This window comes from Tyto alba, unplaced genomic scaffold, assembly GCF_018691265.1.
Source record: "Tyto alba isolate M040663 unplaced genomic scaffold, T.alba_DEE_v4.0 Super-Scaffold_19, whole genome shotgun sequence".
Classification (NCBI taxonomy): domain Eukaryota; kingdom Metazoa; phylum Chordata; class Aves; order Strigiformes; family Tytonidae; genus Tyto; species Tyto alba.
The window spans coordinates 4,391,738-4,413,110 of record NW_024881281.1 but is presented as its reverse complement, the minus strand read 5'-3'; the positions used below and the strand labels follow the sequence as shown (position 1 = coordinate 4,413,110).

General features: G+C 41.9%; 1 protein-coding gene across 3 annotated transcripts in view; it reads left to right on the top strand.

The window, feature by feature from the left end:
- VPS53 (VPS53 subunit of GARP complex) overlaps positions 1 to 21,373 on the top strand; it is a 69,868-nt gene that overhangs the window by 10,570 nt on the left and 37,925 nt on the right. For all 3 annotated transcript variants that reach the window (XM_033004748.2, XM_042791435.1, XM_042791434.1), the window contains exons 5-11: positions 10,274 to 10,360; positions 10,633 to 10,748; positions 11,908 to 12,027; positions 17,733 to 17,811; positions 19,044 to 19,187; positions 20,326 to 20,468; positions 21,166 to 21,307. In XM_033004748.2, coding sequence (XP_032860639.2) covers positions 10,274 to 10,360; positions 10,633 to 10,748; positions 11,908 to 12,027; positions 17,733 to 17,811; positions 19,044 to 19,187; positions 20,326 to 20,468; positions 21,166 to 21,307 — 831 coding nt within the window. The remainder of the gene's footprint in view (positions 1 to 10,273; positions 10,361 to 10,632; positions 10,749 to 11,907; positions 12,028 to 17,732; positions 17,812 to 19,043; positions 19,188 to 20,325; positions 20,469 to 21,165; positions 21,308 to 21,373) is intronic.

Genomic DNA, 21,373 nt, shown 5'->3' with positions numbered 1-21,373 from the left:
TCCTTGGGAGTCCCAGACTTGGGCTATTTCGGATGCCTTGGGAGAGGCTGGGAATGCAGGAGCTGCTGTGGTTCAGTTGTAACAATATGCAGTTCAAGCTGTGCCTGCAGTTTCTGGGGAGCCAGTGCTCTCTGAATTTTCCGCTGTAAGGTTTTTCTCAGGGCTGCTGCTGAACTGGAGTCTAGGCTGACCTTGCTAAGAGCTGCAGTCCAGTTGTGGCATAATTTCCCCTCTGCCCTAGGGTGTAGTATAAAAAGTTCCCATAGATTTTTCCACTGAGCGCTTAACATACTCCGTACGGTTTTATTTGTCACCCTTTAGTTGTGTTTATTGCTAAACCTTATGCATGAACTGGCTGTAATTTTTTTGACAGTTGCTGACATGCCTTTGCTGGTTGTTTGGCTGAAGCTGCTTCACCTATCAGGCTTTTGTCCTTGTAATAAAGTAGCTTCTGTGTTTGCTGTCTAGTTGAAACCTTGACAATATCTGTGCAGCCAGGATGGGGGTGCCCAGGTCAGTAAAGGTGAGGCAGCTTCACACAAAATCCATTTTGTAAGGAATCAAGAATTCCAGAGGAATCCCAAGATCCCCAATGGATTTGTGGGTTTATAGTTTGAATCTAAAAAAAAAAAAAAAAAAAAAAAAGAATTTATTTATTTCTGCTATCTCTGGTCCATCTTACCTTTCCTGCCTTGTGTGTACACATGCATAAAGTAAATGACTGAAATTGAATGAGTAAAGACCGTGTTTTAAAGAAAAGCTTTGTTTATTGCTTAGTATCTCCTACTATATTAAGGTCTGGCTCAATTAGTGCTAGAACAAAGGTAAGTGTTAACAAAAAGAGTAAAGAGATGTTTTCTGGGCTGGGAAAAGCATGGCATGTTTCTCATGGCTGAAGATACTGGTTGATAACTTGGATTGCTTTGGTTGGCTCCTGCTTCTTTGCTCCGTGAGAACAGTAATATATTTTTTTTCATAACTACAGCAGTGCAAGAAAAGAGATGGCAGCTGCTGTGCTTAAAGAATACAAATATATTCTTGCTGCCCAGCCTGAACCCAGCACAGCAGTAGACAGTTCAATTAGCCATCCCATCCTTTGGCAACCAGTTCTGTCCTTTCTCATTGCATGTAAAAATAAACACCTTGGCTCTGCAGCTGTGGGGAGGCTCAGACTGCCTGCCCTGCCCTGCCCTGCCCTGCCCTGCCCTGCCCTGCCCTGCCCTGTGTGTGTGCTGCACTGTCTGGCAGTGTTTAAGCCTGTGGAAGGAGGAGGATGTGTCTGGCATAGAAAAATGCCCACAGGTTATTGGGTTTGACAAGGCCATAGATGGAAGTCTGTGAAATACTTTCTGGTTTTTGTTTTTTTGTTTTTTTTTTTTTTTTTCTTTAACTAGAGAACAGGAAACACTTTGCAGAATCAGTATAGTAAGGAAGAAAGAGGTGAAGATGGACAGTGAGCAAAAGAAGAGAGTGATGCAGGTGCTGCATGTGACAGAGAGCAGTGGGCAGTATGGTACTCCCCTGCTGATGGGGTCATCCCGGCTACTCGAGTGCCCGTTTAGCTAGCGGTGTCCTGAGCTATGGGGCAGCTGGTGCCACTGGGGTCAGCAGCTTGTCTTCCCCTCAGCTCTGCGAGTGCTGGGTTACAGGCAGTGTCAGCCCTTCAGGCAGGGAGGTGATTTTGTGTACTGTTTTCATGAACAGGCTTAATAAGCAGCACTGCTGCTTCAGCCTCTCTTCTTCCCTCCACCTGTTTGTGTGGAGGTGGCTTATTTGACTGCAGGTTGTGTTTCACACTAAACAGCGGTAGTCAGTGCTTTCAGATCTCCTACTGCAGGCACTTTTATTTCATTGTTTTGTTTATTCAAATACATGCTCACTTCCAGACATCAAATTGTGTGCTGCTTCCTTGGCCGCAGTGCCTGGGTTTGGCTCCAGTGGTTGGTGGCGATGTGCCTCTGCTGCTGGGACAGCACTGACCGCCTTTGCCTGAGCATTAAGAGCAGATGAGGAAAATCACCATAAGCTCTTAATATAACTAATTAAGCCTAAGTCTATAAAATATTTGGGGGCTTTTTCGTGTCACAATCCTCAATGTTGTAGGCACCATCTTTCAATTATATTCATTCTCTCCTGCATGGCTAAGCTTTATCTCCTGTGTTTTTGATGAACAGGTCATTATTCTGAAATATGAACAGACCTGGTGTTAGATTTCAATACTTTTTAAGATGGTGAATGGATGAGGGTTAAATATTGTGTCTTAAGCTGTGTAATTTTATATATCTAAAAAAAAGGTCATGCCACATATTCTGTAAGACTGCAGTCGAGTGATTGAAGTCCCATAATATTCTTTTGTAACCAATGAATAATAAACAGAAGTTGAGCTGCCAAAATAAATCAAAAGTGAATTTCATTTAGAGTCATTTCCCTAGTGAATTATGACAGTTGGACAATGTCCTTCCCATGTAAGAGACACAGTGAGCTTTTTCTAGCCTAGAACATGTTTTTTTGAAAAGGGTTTCAGGTGAATGGCATGCCAAGAAGAAATAGTGCTGTTTATTATTCGTCTGGCTACTGGCCATGAAAACTGGCATCTGCAACTGTATGAAGAGGTCAGGCATAACTTTTGCCATCTGCTGCAAAGCCTGGTTCAAGGCAGAAGCAAGTCTGAGCTTGACCTTGCCTTGTGCTTCTCTATGGAAAGGCGGTGGATGCACCCTGTTGCTGTCCTGCAGCCTGAGGCTGGAAACTGGGTTGTGTTTTGTGCTGGCAAAAGACCCACTTGCTGGTGGCGTTGAAGGCACTGCAAGCTGCAAAGTTAGTTCTACAGCCAGTGGTGTTTGGTTTTGATGACAGCAAAGTGAGAAGCCCAGCCTGAAAATAGAAATCTTGACAACAGGCAGGAGATATTTTTTCTTATGTGGATCTCATTTTTAAATTTTCTTTGTCTTTCTTTGTTGTCTCACATTTTTGCTGCATGGTAATGTTTATTCCAGCTGTGCTACCTCTGTGCTTACAGGTGAACTGTCAGTATTTCCACTTAGAAATCCCTACTTGTGGGGTTCATGGTATGGTTGTCCATTGCCCCCACCTGTATTTTGCCTCTTAAGGTCTCAACCTGAACATGAATTCATCTTGCAAAATCTGATGCAACTCGTGTGGTTGCTAAACTTGCCCCCCACAGAATCAGGCATGGCTCTGGTACTGCAAATATGACCGAAACGCTGCCCTGCAGTATGCAAGCTCATCAGCAGACAAATTGACTGGAATCCCTCAGTCATTTACAGACTTCCTAGGCAAATTTAGTGTGCAGCACTCCCGATCAAAGAAAACCAGGCAGCTGGGTGCTGGAGCAGAGGGTGAGCGAAGGAGTGGGTGTGTGTGACTGCCTGCAGCAGCGAGGGCAGGCGGTTATTTGGTGCTGGAGGAGAGGCCCCAAAAGTTGGGGTGTGTTGTGGGCATAGGGAGGTGCAGTAAACAGCTGCAATCGGGGTGTAAACAGAAATGATGTGAAGGGCAGAGTCTCACAGCTTTGCTATTCTGAAATAAAAAAAGAGCGATAAGGGAAATAATAAGTGTCTGCATGGAGGAGTTTTTACTGTGTGATAATAGTGTTTAATGTGTTGAGCAGGGCTGGGCATGGGCGAAGGCTGTGGCCATTCACCTGCCATGGTAGAGCCGCATGATGAAGCTGTAGTAACCCACCCTGAGGTCTGAGCATGATGAAGCTATAGGCTTTGCTGGAGGGTTGTGCAACTCACACAATTAACATTTAAATGGCCATGCCACTGGTGCAAATTAGATGCATGACCGCAAAACTTGTGTAAAATTACTCACCAGAGCAAGACCTCTAAAACCTCTGTCGCAGCACATCACCACCCCTCTTCATGGTGCAGGCATCAGTGTTCAGGGCTGGGCAATGCCATAAAAAAAGACAGCTCAGAAGGATGTTAGACCAGCACAGGGTCAGGCTGCAAGGTTTCAAACAGCACAGCCTGGAAATCACTGCTTGCTTCACCCCCTGTGTCCGTTGGTGTTTGTGTGGCTTTTCAGATCATGGGGTTTGATTTCTAAGCCCATGATTGGGGTGGTTAAGTGAAGGGGCAGTAGTGGCAATTTTGAACTTGGTGAAGTGTTGGACATAATATGCTTTGTTGATTTAAAGTGTCCTGTGCAGCCTCAGTGGCTAGGATTGAGGCTGATGACACAAACCTCATCTTTAGTGACAATTGTAGCAGTTATGTAGTATTTGATCAACTCCTAGGGTAGAAATTGGCTAAAATAAAAACCAAGGGTGATGAACCCTTCAGGTTTGTCTGCTCAGGGAAATTAGCTGGCACAGCTGCAGTACAATGTCATCTTGCTCTGATGGACAAGGCCTCTCTGCTTCAGCTGCAATGGTTTATCCCTAGCTGTAAAACTTAAGAGTTTTCTCTAAAATGAAATCAGACTGAGAATCAAAGTCTATTTCCACCCTTTCTCGATCTGGAGGGACTCATTTGTATGAGGTTTTAGAGGCAGAAATTGTTAGGCTGGTCACAGTGTGCAAGAGTTTCTTTGAAATCTCTGCAGCTGAGGCTCCTTGGAGAATTGGGGATGGGAACTTATTTTTAGGCATGGTCTAGATTTTCATTGATCTGGGTTGTAAGTGTGGCAGCAAATGAAAGAATCATTAACGCTCTGTATTCAAGAGTGGGGACGATCCAGGAGCATTAAATTCTCAGCATCCTGACCACAGCCCAATTTGTAACATTAAAAATACATTTGGATGCTGTGAATTTGGCAGATGTGTCAAGTGTCTATAAAATACTTAGCAGAGGGCAACTTCCTGATGTGAGTAATAACATCCAATTGAAATATATATTGGCTAGAATCAAATAAAACTAGCACGTTTCTAGCACAGCACCGGTGAGCATATGGAAACCATTGAGGTATTTTAACCGTTACTGGGGACAGAACAGTGTTAATTCAGTTACTCCCCAAGCTCAGGGTTTCCAAATCAAGCAAACTTCCTCTGAAAATTAGGTTTTTTTCCCCTGTTAATGCACAGGCCTCTCAATTCCTGTTTGCATATTGCCTGGTATTTCAGTATTTGCTTGCACAGGAGTTCTGATAGGATGAATAAAGAGGTATTTAGAAATCAACACATCCACTAATGAGACATCGCTGCTTGATGGGAGCGATGTGACAGCCCTGTACCTGGGCTGGGGAGGGGAGGAGGAGGCTGTGTCCATCTGCAGCGGCTGCAGGGATTTGGAGAGACTGACTAATTCACTGAAATGTTTTTTTGGCTTGAATATTGTCGCTAATACTGCTTTTGTGTATGTTAATGTCAGTCTGGTACTGTAAGTCGCTGGAAGATAACCTTTTAAAGGATGCATCACTTCAGAATCTAATGAATTGAACGTGGACTTGTCCCACCTCTCACTTGGGTTATTTTCTTTCCTTCTTTAGCTGCTTGGAAGATCTTATGTGAAAAGGTGTGACACAAATGATGATGTGCAGACTGACCTTAGATGTTGCTTGCGATAATGCCAAATAAAGCTATTTTTTAGGCCGTCTTTTTCTTAGTGATTCATGGTTTAACTCTGCTCCCTGTTGTTTTATACTGGTGTGTTTGGATTCTTTCCTTTTGCATCTCAAGGTGAAGAAGGTTGGAGAGCTGTAGCTGGTTCATGCCCTACGTTTTTCCCTCCAGCTTTGGAGAATTTGATGAAAACCCATGTAGCTCACTGTCTACCCAGCTTACCTGGGGTCTGGCTGTGTGCTACCAAGTGGGGTCTTTCCACTCCCGTGTGTGGTTTCTCAGTCCTCTGCACTTCACCTGCTTCCCTCCTGCAGCCGGGACGTGCTCCCGAACCCGCGCCGGGGCAGATCAGACACACTGCATCGGAGGAGGAAAGTGATACGTAGCCAAAGCCCATCTCATATTGAGCACTCTGTTGCTGTTCCTGCCCTCTTTGCTAAATTTACTGTTGTCAGAGCAGCTGGGGTACCCCGGGGACAAACATTATGGCAAAAGCCTCAGATGCTGCTGACCAATGGCTCTGCCTCTCTCAGGCAGTCGAGCCCTATCCGTGCCGTATTTTCAGCTGGTGCCAGGTGTTCAGGGACCTGGGAGGTTGCATAAAGTTTAATAAATAATGCTGATGGGTTAATTGTAGCTTGCAGGCTCAGTTGTTGATTAGAGTCATATGGTGTTTTTCCAGTACATCGCAACCTTAATTTCAACATCCTTGTTTCATATAACCACAACAGATTATGTATCCAGTCTCCTTATTTATCCATGGTCCTCTGCCCCTCAAATGAACTGCGGTTGTAGGAAAGGAAACACAGTAACTTAACTTCTGTGTGCTGTTTGAGGGTGTGTACATTTACATGTTTCCCAGTTGCACTGGTGAGGAAACCAATAAATTAGTAATGCAAGGTGAACCCAGCGTCAAGCCACAGATGTAAGATTACTTGATGTCATTCATTGTGTAAACCAGTTATGCTGGAAGAAAAGCAATTCCATTTTTCTTGATATTGTTTTGGGTTTAGAACTTCTGTCCAAAATAAATCTGCTATTTATAAAATAATAACAAAAGCAGTAAGAAAATGCTTTTAAAATTCATGATTCACTATCTTAACGGGAGCAAAGTGTGAAGGGAAATGGATTCTCTCCAATATACAGTGTAGCCTTTAACACGGCTGCGGTTTCCCCTCTCTTTTACAGGTGAAATAGTAATTGCTAGATACATTAATAAATAACTATATTACAACTTGAACAATTAGACCTACTTGCATGTCTTAGATGTTGGTTTCTTATTCCTTAATAATGAACACCATTTATGAAATATGAGGTATTTTCTTAAAATTGAAATTTGTTTTTCATTGGTTTTACTCTTTGCTTTACTCTGTCTTTATGGTGCCTAGGAAGGTGAAGGTTTTTCTCCATTATCGTTTAGTTTATTTCCTTCCTCTGCGTCCAGTATTTTACTTTCAGATGCTGCAGTTAGAACGTTACAGCCAAAAAGGTTTAATTGGTTTCTTTAAAAAGCACCATAAGAAAGTTTGATTGTAGGCTTTGTGTAAGAAGTAACACTTTTAATTCGGTTCCAAACTCCCCATCAGATCTGTCTGACAGTGCCCTCCTGACTTAAAAAAAATACATTTTCACACAGTGTTACTTTCAGCGATTCGTACATATGTTCGAGGAAATGTTTTCATTTCTAAATGTAAATTCTATAAAAAACAAGCATGTTGATGAATTAGTGTGTTCTGACTCAAGTAAGGGATATGCAGCTCTTTTTTACGAGAGTAGCTAAAGATTTATGTCTTAATGGCCTAGCAAATATTTGGAAGCAAGTTTAAAGAAATGAAATGAGTGTTTATGAGCAATTCTGATTTACTCAAGTCTGTTAAGTTTGCTGTTGAGTTCTCTTTTTATAACAGTTATGGAAACATATCCCCTTCTCTAAGAGATGCGATACAGAACTTGAACAGAGTGGCAGCTGCTGTTGGGTCTTTCCCCGACATCCCAGCCATGTTATTTTTCACAGCAGCAGGAAACCACAGTTCTTTAATTCATCAGACAGGGGCAGAGCACATGTTGTCTTGTCTGTGTTTTTCCAGAGTCTATAAGGAGGTAAAAGCCACAAGTTTCAGGACCAGGTGATGACACCAGTTCACCTCATTTTTGGCAGTTTTAAATGTATGAGAACAAATCCCATTTTACTTTGGTTGGTGTTCCAGGGGAGTTTGCCCACTGCTGTGTGTGCTGGTTTCTACCGAGGAAACTGCAGGAACAAGTTCTTCAGGTGTAAACCAGTTTCCTATAAATAGTCTCTGCTGGTTTTTGTCACAATATTATTAAATAGCACCATGACCTGTTAGAGAAATCGATCGAGTGTGGTTTCTTAACAGTGAGCAAAAGAGAAACTGCTGATATGCAGGCAGCTAGAAATCCTTGTTTGGGCCAGGATTGATTATGGGCATTGAGGATGGATTGTGGGCAATTACTTTGGAAAAGGTTCCTATATTCAAGTAGATGATACTCTGTCTCATGAGGAAAACAGATAAGACCATTTTCCCTTTGTAGATAGGGATTTTAATGTAAAACCTGTAAGACCTGAGATGGAAATCCTCACGCAAGATATTGTTTACTCTGAAGTTGGTTGCTGAGGGCTGTCTAGAGCAAATGGGTTTGAGCTATGTGTTGATGCTTAAAGTAGCAACTCAAATGCTTTCTTCTTTGGAGAGCAGGTTAGAGATGCCACCCCCAAGTGAAAGGATTGTGGTGAATGGCTGGAGGTTTTAGAGTTTGCCTTGGCAGTCATGCCAAGGAGAGCTGCTGTGGCTGTTGTCCGAGCCTGCATCTGAAAAATTAGTCCTAGGAGAGGGGAATGGAATCAGCATATGGCTAGTTGGGAATTTGGGGTGGCCCTGCTGTGCATCCACGTTGCTCTGTCGTGCCATGTGGTTTGTAGGACCTCCCCAGGCTCCTGACGGCCGATCCGCCGTACCTTGCCTCCCAGTGGTCCTGCATGCACGAGACTCAAACAAATACCCATCCCTGCAAGTTGGTTTGAGGTGATCCAAAGTTTGAGTAAGTTTTGTGAGATTGCTTTGGCTTTGGATATGAAGGAGGATAATGTCTGTTTTTGGAGAGTCTTTTTATTTGGCAGGATAAATCTCATCTCTTCTTTTGGAGAATTCAGCAGCTCTGACTTCCCTGGGATCATGCACAGAAATTAGCATTTAACATTAGTGCTGAAGCAAAGGGAAACATAGCAATTGGCATCTGTGAAGAATTTCAGGTTGACTTTTTATTTTTTTTTTATACAGACCTATCTAAATCTCAGAATATGCAGGACAGTTGCTGCTTGCTTAATAGCCCACTTGAGTAGTGTGCTGCAGCTGTGGTCTGGGACTGAGTACAGAGACTATAGTTAAATATGTTGAAAGGAGCATTCTTTAGTTCTCTGATTTGCACTTAATCCACATGCCTTTAAATGGAAGAGAAAACTTTATCCTAAAAAGTGGCTAGGCTGGAGCCAAATAAGAAGGTAGGTGATGGTGTTCATTTCTGATATGGTTGTCCCTGCAGCACATTTGTGTGCTCATTTCCCGTAGTGAACATGCTATATGATAGCTGTGTGGCACTAATAGATAAACTGTTAACTTTCACATGATTCAGAAGATATTTCAGAGAAGGCTTTTTTTCCCTCCTCTGGAAAATGAATTATAAAACGTTTCCAACTTTTATACTTTTATTATAATGCAGCTATGTTCCAGCAAAAGCTCCTGGCAGATAGTTTGCTCATACATTTCCAAATGAAGATGTGTTAAATTTATTTGCTGAAGGAGCTTGTAGCCTGTGCTGTAACCTTGGTCATGGGGGTAGATATAAAAACAGAGGGATGGAAGCCCACTTAACAGCGGGAAGAAAAGTGGAGCTGGAGCTGGAAATGTTATCAGACTGGGAAAGCAAAACGTGTTGAATTACTTCAGAAGTCAGATTTTGGACATGTGATTTTGGACATGTGGCTTCACTCATTGAATCCACGTGTAGTTCGCACTGGTTGTGTGAGGTCAGGATGCACCATGGTTGTATAAAGGGGACCAGGTGCCCCAAGAAGCTTGCAGTAAAGTAGCACAACAATCCAGGCGAGGTCCATTTCCCTTGCTCGACCCTCTTTACCTGCTAAACCTGTGCCTTGAAAAACACTCTCTTCCTATGGGTACTGGGTGGGAGGCTGAGCTGCTCATCCTCAGGGAATCAGCAAAATATGCATTGTGTTTTCCAACAGGATAATATCCTGCTAATTCAGTAAGCAAGCACTCAGTGTTCTCTATATGTAATGTTGTGTATTTTTTTATTTAGAATTAATGATGAGCATAGAGGTTTTGTGGAGGTTTCATTTTCCTGCTCTAAATACATATTGATCCAGAAGCAAGTTCTACATATTTTTTCACACTTGGTGCATTGAAATTTATTGTAGTAACCTTAAACCTAGTCATAGTTCATATTACAGAGGTGCTTTCATAGAATATCTCGATCGGATTTTGCCAGAGCATTATTGTAAAATGGATACTGAAACCCTGGTCCACTCAGGTTAAAAGTCCCAACAGGGTACATTGACTTTTGATGTGCTGATGATATTTGCTTTGAAAGAAAATTGCTCCCCTCCACTGCCCCAGCCCAGGGGCTGTAAGGAGCAGCGATGTATTTCTTAAAAGGTGAAAACTGAATGAAGGTTTTCTTTCCGCTCTGACTTTGTTTCTTTTCCAGGCCCTGGAAGAAGCCCAGAAAGCCATTCAACAGCTCTTTGGTAAAATTAAGGATATTAAAGACAAGGCTGAAAAATCAGAACAAATGGTGAGCAGCAGTTTCTTTCTAGCCTTCAAAAGGGAGGGGGACACTGACTTTTGCTTCCAGCTCTCATTAAGGAGGGAACATTTCTGTCTTTGGTCCTGTTGACCTTTTGCTGTCAACCATGTGTTGAATCTGTACCTTTGTCCGTGTGTTAACGTGGCTGTAGAGCTAACATGCTTGTAGTCCGGAAGGGAGGAGAGCGCCCTTTTAATCTCCTTAAAATATTGTTGCTGTGGCTTGATATTTAACCAGACTCTCGTTTTTTCATTCACTAGGTTAAAGAAATCACACGGGATATCAAGCAGCTAGATCATGCCAAGCGCCATCTGACCACCTCCATCACCACCCTCAATCACCTGCACATGCTGGCAGGGGGTGTGGATTCACTGGAGTAAGTATGTGAATTTTGAGTGGTACTTTGATGCCACTGCTGAGTTCTTAAGTTTGGTGCAGTGCTCTGAATAGGTCTGTAACAGCTGCTTGTTTTTCTGGAGGGAAGTTTGCTTAATAGGTTGCAGTCTTGATTTTTGCTGGCATATCCTTTCTGTGTTGCTCTGAGTGACCTGCAAGTTATGTTGCTGTGTTTAAGGATTTGCAGCATCGATTGCTTGAATTGCTGTGTTGATTCTTGGTGATAAGGTATGATTCTGGCTTCATTAAAGAGTAAAAAAGTCTGTACAGTTAGGTATCCTCATTAGTGATGTGCTCTTCAGGGATTTGGGGGGGATTTTTATCAATCTCACGTTTTAAACTGGAAGGAGTTTGGAAAGGTCGTTTGGAAAGGTCTACTCTAGTTCTGAGAATAAGTTTAAGGAAGCCTAAGAGCTTGTACTGTGTGTGAAGGGGGTTAGATATTTCTAATAATCCTTTGTGGATTTTTAAATGTGCTTGAGGAACACACAAGCTAGGGAAATTCAGTTTTTTACATGTTGCATCTGGGAAGTTGCAAGACCCAGGCACAGCCTGTTCTTGGATTGTGGGAAGTTCTGCACGAACACTGGGCTGTTAAGTGTTCAGAATAAAACTTTACTTAGGCTGCTGTATCCATTGAAATGATCCTGAAGGATGAAATAAAAATAAACAAACTTGCCTTTTTTTCTGTGTGTTCCCTGTGAAAGTTATTAACAGAAAAGTCAAGGCTAATAGCTTTTCAGCATAATGATTCTCCTCCCTGTGAAGCTTTAAGTCACACTTTGTGTGTGATGACAAATGGCTTAACTCGGGTCATTATAGTGAAATAACATTTACTGCCTCCGGACCCATACTGGGAAGCGGATGCATTCAGTAGTTTATGTGTTCTTTGCCAAGTGTTGCTTTTGACATTTATGTTTTTTTGAGGCATTGTTAGATGTATGCTGGATTGGTTTATTTTAGCATCAGTTAAGTGAAATTTTAATGCTACATTGGAATGTTAATGAAGAGTTGTGTAGTTTGGAAAAATAAATGTCAATAGGGACCAGCATGACCCAGCAGGGATGAGGTAACCTGTGAAATTACCACCCAGGATTTTCATCGAACCTGCCTTTGTAAATCTTTAATTTCCTCTACAGGGCTATGACCAGGAGGAGACAATATGGGGAAGTTGCCAACCTTCTCCAAGGTGTTGTGAATGTGTTAGAGCACTTCAACAAATACATGGGGATTCCTCAGATTCGACAGCTTTCCGAAAGGTAAAATGATCAAACCCTGAGCACTTGCATGCCTGCAGGGAAGGAAGGTTAGGAAATGCATTAGGCAGAATCAGTTTGTCAAGGATGTAAAGGCTGGACATGGTCCTTTGAGCTTCTTTCCAGCCAAAACAAACAGGTTAAAATTGGACACAGTGTTCTCAAATCTTGAGCAGCCTATTCTGTTAAATAACAGTAATTAGTACAAATGTAAATCATGAATGATCTGTGCTTCTCAATGACTGGCTTTTAATTTACTAACCTGGAGTAATCTGTGGAAGTGCAAATTGGTTTATGTGATCTTCATGTTCAGGTGTTTGTGGTGAACCCTGAGGTGATGCTTTCTCCTGCTTTCTTAATCTCAGTGATACAGCTCAGCAACCTGTCATGAAGCAGAAACACACGCATTAACATAGTGATGCTTGGGCCCCTTTCTGTCCAGACATGTGCCTTACTGCTGTCAAATTGCTGTCAAACTGCATAGTTGCCCAAGGGTTTAGGCAGGCAGGATTTCTTTTTGTGCATTTGCCAAACTCAGTTATTCTGAGCACCTTGAGGATTTTTGCCAAAACCTGCTCCCATTGCCCGATTCTGCTGAGACTTGAGGCTTACAGCAAATCTTCCCAAAATCACATGTAGCACACCTGACTGCTCTAAACATTTATGCTGAGCTTGTACTGTCTTGATTTTCTAACATGGAGTTACATATTTAAATTTGATGAATTTTGGTGCAGCTCCAGTGGCAAGTGCCCACCATTCTCAGCAGTAGCTGGTGAAGGCTCAGTGGTGACTAAGCCACCAGATCTCATGGGATCTTGGCTTCATGTGGGATGTGACAGCTGGGTGTCAAGGGAACAAAGCCCTCCCTGTTCTGGGGGCCATTTCTGGCCCTGGCCAAAACCTACTCTTCCTGCTTTAAAGTAGGCTTTATTTCTCTCACATCACACGTGATGTTTGCTTAACAGCCTGTGCTAGTGCTGAGCACAGCTCAGAGGTGAAAACAGCCTACTCCTGTTAGAGATGAACCTTCTTAATGATACAACCAAAGATGATAGCATTTCTTTTTCTGTTTGAAAATTTAAAATCTATCACCATCGTCTTCTTGATGCCTGAGATGACCACTGTTGCTCATTACAGAGGAACTTGAAGGAGCCTTTCAGGCACAGTAATTATTTTTTTTTGGTGACTCCCTTTGCTAAGACAGCAACTGGATGCCTGTGCTGTTTAGTGATGGAAACAGTGTTTGAATTATTTGCTTGTAATATGATCATGTAAATCTGTTGGACTTTCTCTACCATATAAATACCTCTTCCAGAAAACCCAGATGGAATCTGTGAAACGGAGCAAAAGAAAAATCCACCCTAAATCTAGAAAGAGGGATGGAGCCTTGTTTTAACAAAGCATTTGACCATAAGCGTTTGCTTAAATAAACATAAACATCAAGGAAATATAAACATATGTCAGTGCTTTTCTGGATTTAGGCTGTTGTCTATTCCAACCACATGCTCAGAAAGATAGCTTGCTTCATTTTCTTCCAGAGTGGTAATGCCCTTGGTCAGAAACCTGCCGTCATTGGCCATTTTAAGGCCAAATATAATTTCAACCTTGGTCTAGAATTCTGGCTGGTTTTCCCTCTGTGATGGCTGATTACTTAATACTTTTGTAGTTACTGATAATTGTACAAAACCAATTCATGCTGCTGCTAAAAGGCACAGTGGTTTTCAGTCATGCCAAAGAGACTGGCAAGGACATGGAGGAAAACATCTTTTGTTTTATTCTCCCTTCAAGATAAGGATCTGAAAAGCTCAAGAAAGTCTGTTCCTCCTATTTTTAGAATTGCCTCGGCAGGGTTTTCCTTCCAGTGTTTACACAGGGAGAGTTGCACCATCTGGTAGTGATAGAAGCGGCTGCTTGTGGGGCGAAAGGAGAGCTGCACCCAGAGTGTTGCTGGGATCTCTTTACTGCTTTGACATCCAGACAGCAAATTACTGCAGGGAGGTCTACGGCACAGTAATATCTGCTTTGGAGTTTGACTACACATGTACATATTAGGGCCCAATTTGGAATCGACTTTTCTCTCTCTTTGCTTGGAAGTACTTTCGTGATTCATGAAACATCAAAGGAAGTTTGTCTGGCTTCTTGCAGTCCTATTTTTAGACTGTGAAAATGCTGGGGTTTGATATCTCATGAATTTGGTTTAATGGTACAAGTGAAGCCTCTTGGATGTTTGCAAAGGCAAGAAGTGCTTTAGTCGATGATGGCACAGACCTGTGACAGTAACCAAAGTCTATTATATACAATAAGTCTATTATATACACTGCTAAACAAGCAGATTCTGTTGCTTTCTTTAATAAAGACCCTCTCTTTCTTGGCGTGAGTGGGAAACCATGGGAAGGAAAGGTGCCTCCTTGGTGGTGTTGGATGTGCTCTTTGTCATGGGGTATTCAGTTTAAGTTCCTGCTTCTGGATGCTGTGAAAACTAATGATGTGGTTTAATGTTGCTTTCCACCTGTTCTGTCCCTTTGAAAATAACCAAACAAAATCCCACTGTACGTATGCATTGGAAACCTGACTGAACTCTCAATTAATTGGCTTCTTGTGCTGCTCCTGTTGAGTATTAATGTAAAAATGTCACAATTCAAGTCCAAATGTAAATATTTTCCTAATCGTGTTCTTAAAATGACTTCTTATATGGTGCATTGGAAGTTGTTTGTTTGTAGTAAATAGCAATATTTTATTATCTCTCAATCCTCTTCTGGTTTCTGTCTGTGGATGGAGCATACAATTAGTGGTCACAAACCCACCCATGAAACTAGTCGAGAAGGCCTAGCAGATAGTGGAAAAAAGCCTGGAAAGTATTTAGGAGAAAGATGATTATAAGTTTGCCACAGAAAAACAGGCTGGCTCAGCCTTTTTTTATCTCAGCAAGCTGCCAGGCGTAGTTTAAGATTTCTGGTAGCTTTGGCTAAAGGGATTGTGGTTTCTAGTAATTTAATGTCATTTGAAACATAACAGTGGGTTTTCTTGTTTTTATTTTTTTAAAGGCGGGGGAAACAGAGAACAAAAGCCACTAATAATAAAACAAAAGTCAGAGAAACAAAATCACTACTACTTGGGTAACCAAAGGTTTTGGCACATGAAAGCAACCCCAGGAAAAGGCAATTCCCTGCAGCAGCAAGCCAAGACTGCTGCTGTGATACCCCAGCACGCTGCCGGGGGGAATCTAGTCGGGGAAAGATACCAGTATCAAACCGACCTCAGAGGAGATCCTAAATCTGTTATCAGCCAGGAATGCCTGGGGTTGCTGAGCCTTAGTGGGCAGTTCACTTTCTGCAAGCGGTTAAACACAGACGTGCAGAAACGGTTCTTCAGCGGTGAGTGCGAGTGAAGCCAGCCATGGGGTCGAGGCTTTTATCGCTGCAGTTTCCATTGCATGAAGATTATTCTGAATTATTGAAAGGCTCACAGCTTTCCATGGGGAGCAGTAATCTCTAGTGGCTACAGCGAGTGCCTTCCTCTGTTCTCTGCCTAAAGCAATCGTTCTGTAAAGAGGTGGCATAAAGTTTTTCATGTTTTGGGGTGCCTGCTTGTGGAAAAAAATAATTTTGCGTGTTTGTGTGCATGCTGTTGTAAAGAGTGATAGTTACTGGGAGGGCAGTGGGGGTCCCTCTCATTGCTCACACATACCTAAACCTTTGGATACTTTGATGTCTCTGCCTTATCCTTACCTTATAAAATATGAAAAAAAAAAAAAAAAAAGCTAAACCTCATTTTCCCTGATGGCTTTTGAGAGATTATAAACAGGATAGATTTAAAAAAAATACATAATTTTAACATCCCAGTTCAGCAAGGCATTTCTGCAAGTTTCTTAATTTAAGGATATGAGAATCTCCATTAAGGCTATCCTTAAGCACTTTCCTGAATTGGAGCCTAAAACAACAAAGCCCGGGGACAGGGCTTTTAACTGCCTGACAGTGCCTCTTTTAAATTTGTTGAGTCTTTAGGAATCTGGCTGCTGCTCTTTTCAGTGCCTCCACTGTGCTTGCACTGCAACTGTTGTCAAATAGGAAGGTCCCTGTAGCAGGTCATAAGAAAAGAAGTACCACAGCTAGTAACTTCCAGTTGTTTATACAAACTCATTCATTTCTGTGACTCCTAATACTAAAGACTTCTTGTTTCTTGATTAATTAAAAGATAAAATTTTTCAATCCATGTTTAGTGTCTTTTTTTCCTACTTTTTCTTAAGGATCAAAGGGTTTGGTTCTGTGATGCTTTCTCAAATGAATTACTGGTGCTTATTTGTACAAATTAAGCAGGATTATACCTGTAGTTGTGGCTGCTGGGCTGGGTTCCTCCTTACTGCTTACATTTCACTCTCCTTCTATTTCAATGTACTACTGAATCCCTTTTGTTTCACAGTTACGAAGGTGTTAACTGGACCTAGAAGAGTAGGGGAGCTTCTAAACATTCCTATGAAGCGGAGAGCTTAAGTGAAAATTATGTTTGACAGTGCAGGCAGGAAGCTTTTCCAGCAAAATCCCCATAAATAAATCCTGTATAAAGCAGGTCATACATACAGTTAAATCACAGATACAAAGTTATATTTCAACTGTCACTTTTAAAGGATTAGAATTTTCTGCATTTGGCACCATTAAAGAACCCAGGCTGTTCTCCAGCATTGTCAGGTCATCTTGTAGTGTTTTGCTACTAATGGACCTCAAATGGGAAGATTAAAGAAGCTGATCATTCCTTGATAAAGTTGAGGAGTCTTAAACAACAAAAAAAAAAATCCAAAGTCTTCTTCCCACAGTCTGAACAAACATTTTCATAAAAGTAAATGTAGCCACTCTTTCTAACATATCAATCTCAGTGGAAAAATCCACAGCTTTGAATGATCAGTTTAGACCTGAAAGCGTTTCCAGTATAATAAAAAGTGATGGAAGAATTCACGGTCTGCAGAGGGTTCTAAGAGTCTAACTGTTTGTTCTGGCTCTTTCTCATATGTGTAGGCATTTCCATTTCCCTAGAAGTATCAATTAAGCTGTATTGACTTTTATTTCTGGAAATTGGAAGCTTTATTCTCTCAGCTAAATAAAGAGCAAGATTGTGGCTTGTTCAAAACTTTTTTCACCCATTTCATACCTTTGCTCTTTTATGCTTCTTAAGACATGGAGGATTTATAGGATAAAACCTCAGCCAACAGTATTCACATGGATGCATTTAAAAGTAGGTCAGTGCACCTGGAACTGTGAAAGGTTCACAATGAAGATTGAGACATTGTGAAGCTTTTTACGTGTTAGAAACATACTTTTGTTGAAATGTGGTCAACACACAGAAACGTAAAGTTAAATCAATCACATTGGCACTACAGGAACCCTGCTGATTTCTCAGCTGATTAACTGGTCCTTGTTGAAATACTACATCGCAGCAGGGCAAGAGCATCTGGGATGTGTTGTGCTGTAGCTCAGGGATCAATTCTCTAGAGCTGGAGTTGTCATCCTGGTGTCATTCAGGGAGCAAATGTTCTCCCAGTTTTGACACACAGGCCTTTTTAGTGTGGATGTTTTCTCTTTAGCATGCTATTTTTGTCCCTTAAAAACCTTCACGTAGCTGTTAGCGTTTCAGTCTACTTTGTAGTAATATTTGCAAGCAATGAAACAAAGAAGTTGTACCACCAACAAAGCCCTTGCTTCCTCTGTCCTCTTCAGGGTGAAGGCAGCACAGAATGAGTTGGGACAGCAGATCTTGGCTGACTTCGAGGAAGCCTTTCCTTCTCAAGGTACAAAGGTAAAGTTCTAGCTTCCCCTCTTCCTCCCATTGAAAAGTGTTGCTGAAAGCTATCTGACATAATTATCATCAGCCTTTATCTCCATTGACTTCTAGATTTGATCTCTCTCTGTTTCAGGAATTATTTTAGAAAGCAAGCAAGTCTCCCAAGCAGTAGGGCACTAGGTATATTTCTCACTGTTTCTGTCAAGTGAATGTGGGAGAGAAATGACACTTTTCCTGTCACGCTGTGCACATCTATTGCAGAGAGGTCTGCAAACCGGTCAAGGAATGCCCCAAGCACTGCGCGTGTGGCCTGCCAGACCAGAGTGGGGTTCCCTTGACATCTTGCCCAGGTTTCCAGTTATTTGTTGGACACAAAAGGTTCATGTCCTGTTTAGGGAAAGACAAGCATAGGCTGTCTGTTGATATGCTGCCACCAAGTTTGTCTCTGGTTTACTCAGACAGCACAGATACAAATCTGGGCTAGAGCTAAGGCAGCAAATGTGCTTCCCCAAAATTATGCATCCAAATGTTTGCAAACGATATGGGGGGTAAGTGTGAATTTGCATTTACTTGAAAGAATACACTAGTTCTGTCTTCCAAAGTACCAGCTCTGCTGGCTTCTTCATAAAAGTATCAAGTACGGAAATGAGGAAGGTATTTGGAACAGATCTTTGATGAAAGGCAAATCTGTGTCCACATGAAGCAGCATCAAAAGAGCATCTTTTAAAAAATGTGTCTAAATCTTCTGTTTTCTCCACTAAGTCATGGTATGAGTCAATACAGTCCAACAGATGCTACTTTACGTGTTGCCTATTGATCTCTCTAGAATGCTTTTTCCCCCATTAACTTGGCCTTCAGGTTTGCAGAAAAGGGGTTTGCTTGTCCCAGTTGTCAGCTACTTCTCTTAGCTGTTGCTCAGAATATCTAGGCAGATGGAAGGCTTTGCAGAAATGATGGGACAATGGTTCTTTCTGCAGATGGATCTGGCTGCTCTTCTGCGGTAGGGAGCTTCCTGGCTGTTGAGCTATAGAACCACTTTACAGCCAGTGAAATAGAAGCAGCTCAGTTTTCATCCAACAGAAGAAAGATGCCTAAGTGAAAATAAAAAGCAGCAGCAGAAGCATCAAAAAGAAAAGAATAATGGGAAAGGATAAAAACAAGATATCCTGGTTACAGTACAATTTACAAACACCCATCCCATTCAGCTATTCAACCTTAAATTCTTTGTTTCCTGTTTATTTTGATAGAGGCCTGGAGGACCCAGCAATGTCCTACGTGATGCATGTCTAGTCGCCAATGTCCTGGATCCCAGAATCAAACAGGAAATCATCAAGAAGTTTATTAAACAACACCTCTCCGAGTATCTGGTCCTTTTCCAGGAAAACCAAGATGTAAGAGAAGCTTAGCAAGATACATTTGGATTTTGCGTTTTTCTCTGCTGGTGTTCACAAAGTTCACATTTCCACAGGTTCCTGTGGTGAAGTGTTTCTAACCCAAGGGCTCAGAAGCAGTGACTTCTGGGTGTGATGAGCTGGGAGTCAGTGTCGTCTCTGCGAGGATGATTTCCTCTCAACTTAGACCTCAGTTTCCTATATCAGCAATGGAAATGTTATCCCTTAATATAGTAAATAAATAAATTCAAGTTAGATATACTTTCTGCCCTGTAAAGAGTTGAAAACCTAAATTCTGAAAGCTGTAAAGCCAAAAACTTTGTAAAACAACACCACCTCCCCCCAGACAAACAAAAAAAAGCCTAAAATGCCTAAAAAGGGGGAGGGAGGGGTTTTCAGGAAGTGAATTAATTTTTGTAGCTAATTTTTAAACTTCCTGTCCCGATGCTAGGTTTTTTACAATTTTACGGTAATCATCTTGGATTTGGAATAAAAACCCCAAACCAACAACCAAACAACAAAACCAACTTTGGATGAAAATGTATTTTAACAACCTTGAAATGTTGACAATTTGTGACAAAGAGGAGAAAAAGGCTAAAATGCTTCATTTTAAATATCATTTTTCCATCAAAGTTTTTTGGATTAATCTTTCTACTTTTTGATCAGAAAACACTAATATTGGGTGGAAAAAAATCCCATCCTGCTTATGTTTTAAGAATTCTTGTAGAAATTTGTGGGTCCACAGTCCCCAGAGCGAAAACCAGTTGAACATGAGAATCCAGGAATTCCTGCGTTCTCGTCCCACTGTTGACTTTAATTTCTCTGTCTGTGAAACAAAGAGGGTGGGATCAAATGAATTATTATTGGATTGAGTTTTCAAAGCACCTACATGATTTAGGTGCACTTTTATCCTCATTTTCAGCAGAACTTGCTCTTTTAAAAGATGGGGGTTTCAGTCTAGCATCTGTTTAAGCACTTTGAAGAATGACTGTTAGCATTCGAAGTATTATTAATAGTGGTCAAGTTGGCTTTGATCGATAGCCCAAGCTGCTCTGCGAAACTACAGCAGCACAGTTAAGCGTCAGGCTGAATATTAGCAGCTGCTGCTGTTACAGATGTTGTTCTCCATCGTGTTCAGGTGGCCTGGCTGGATAAGATCGACAGGCGCTATGCTTGGATAAAGCGTCAGCTGGTGGACTACGAGGAGAAGTACGGGCGCATGTTTCCGCAGGAGTGGTGCATGACGGAGCGCATCGCCGTGGAGTTCTGCCACGTCACGAGGTGAGCATCTGGGGAGCTCGCTGTGCCTCCCAGCAGAGTCACCTTCCTTACAAGAAAAGGTTGGCCTGTCTTTTCGCCAAGTTGATCGTATATCCATAGGACTTTAAAGGCAGTCTTCAAATATTTTCATAGAATTGTCCATGATTAAAAGCAAGCGAAGAGTGAAAACACTGAGAAGCATTGCTAAAACTGCCTGTACTTTTGAGAGAGTGAGATGATGTGGAAATCAATTTTCAACGTAACAGAGGTAAAAATCAGTAATATTAGAAGCCAAGTGAAATAGCGTGAGCTGACTATGCTGTCACTGCCTCAGACCATGCTCTTTGCCAGACAGAGACGGGGCACCAGAGGAAGGTGACAGTTAGAGTCCCAGTAGCACCTTTGCCTTTGTTCTGGGACCCCATTCAGAGACACTGCACTTCCTAGGCTTTGATACTACAGGTTTTCCTGGCTGCAGTGGTGTGCTGGCTGTTAAGAGATGGGGTCCTGTTACCCACAAAGCTCTAAACAACTGTGGTCATGTTTGAAATGTGATCCGTAAAGCAGTTTTATGTTAGAGAGCATCTTATGAATTAGCTTGAATTTTGTGATGAAAGTCTCTCTAGGGCATAGACTGAATTACTGTGTTAGGTTTCAGATCTTCCTCTTTATAGAAAACCACATTTGTTTTTTCTGTTTCCCCCTCTCTCTCTTTCAGGACAGAGCTTGCTAAGATAATGCGCACAAGAGCAAAGGAGATTGAGGTGAAATTGCTTTTGTTTGCAATTCAGAGGACAACCAACTTTGAAGGACTTCTGGCTAAACGCTTCTCAGGTTGCACTCTAGCTGATGGGACAGTGGTAAGGGGATTTCTAAAGAGCAACTCAGCAGCTTCTTTGGGAGAAGGAAGCCCTCTCACGCATAGC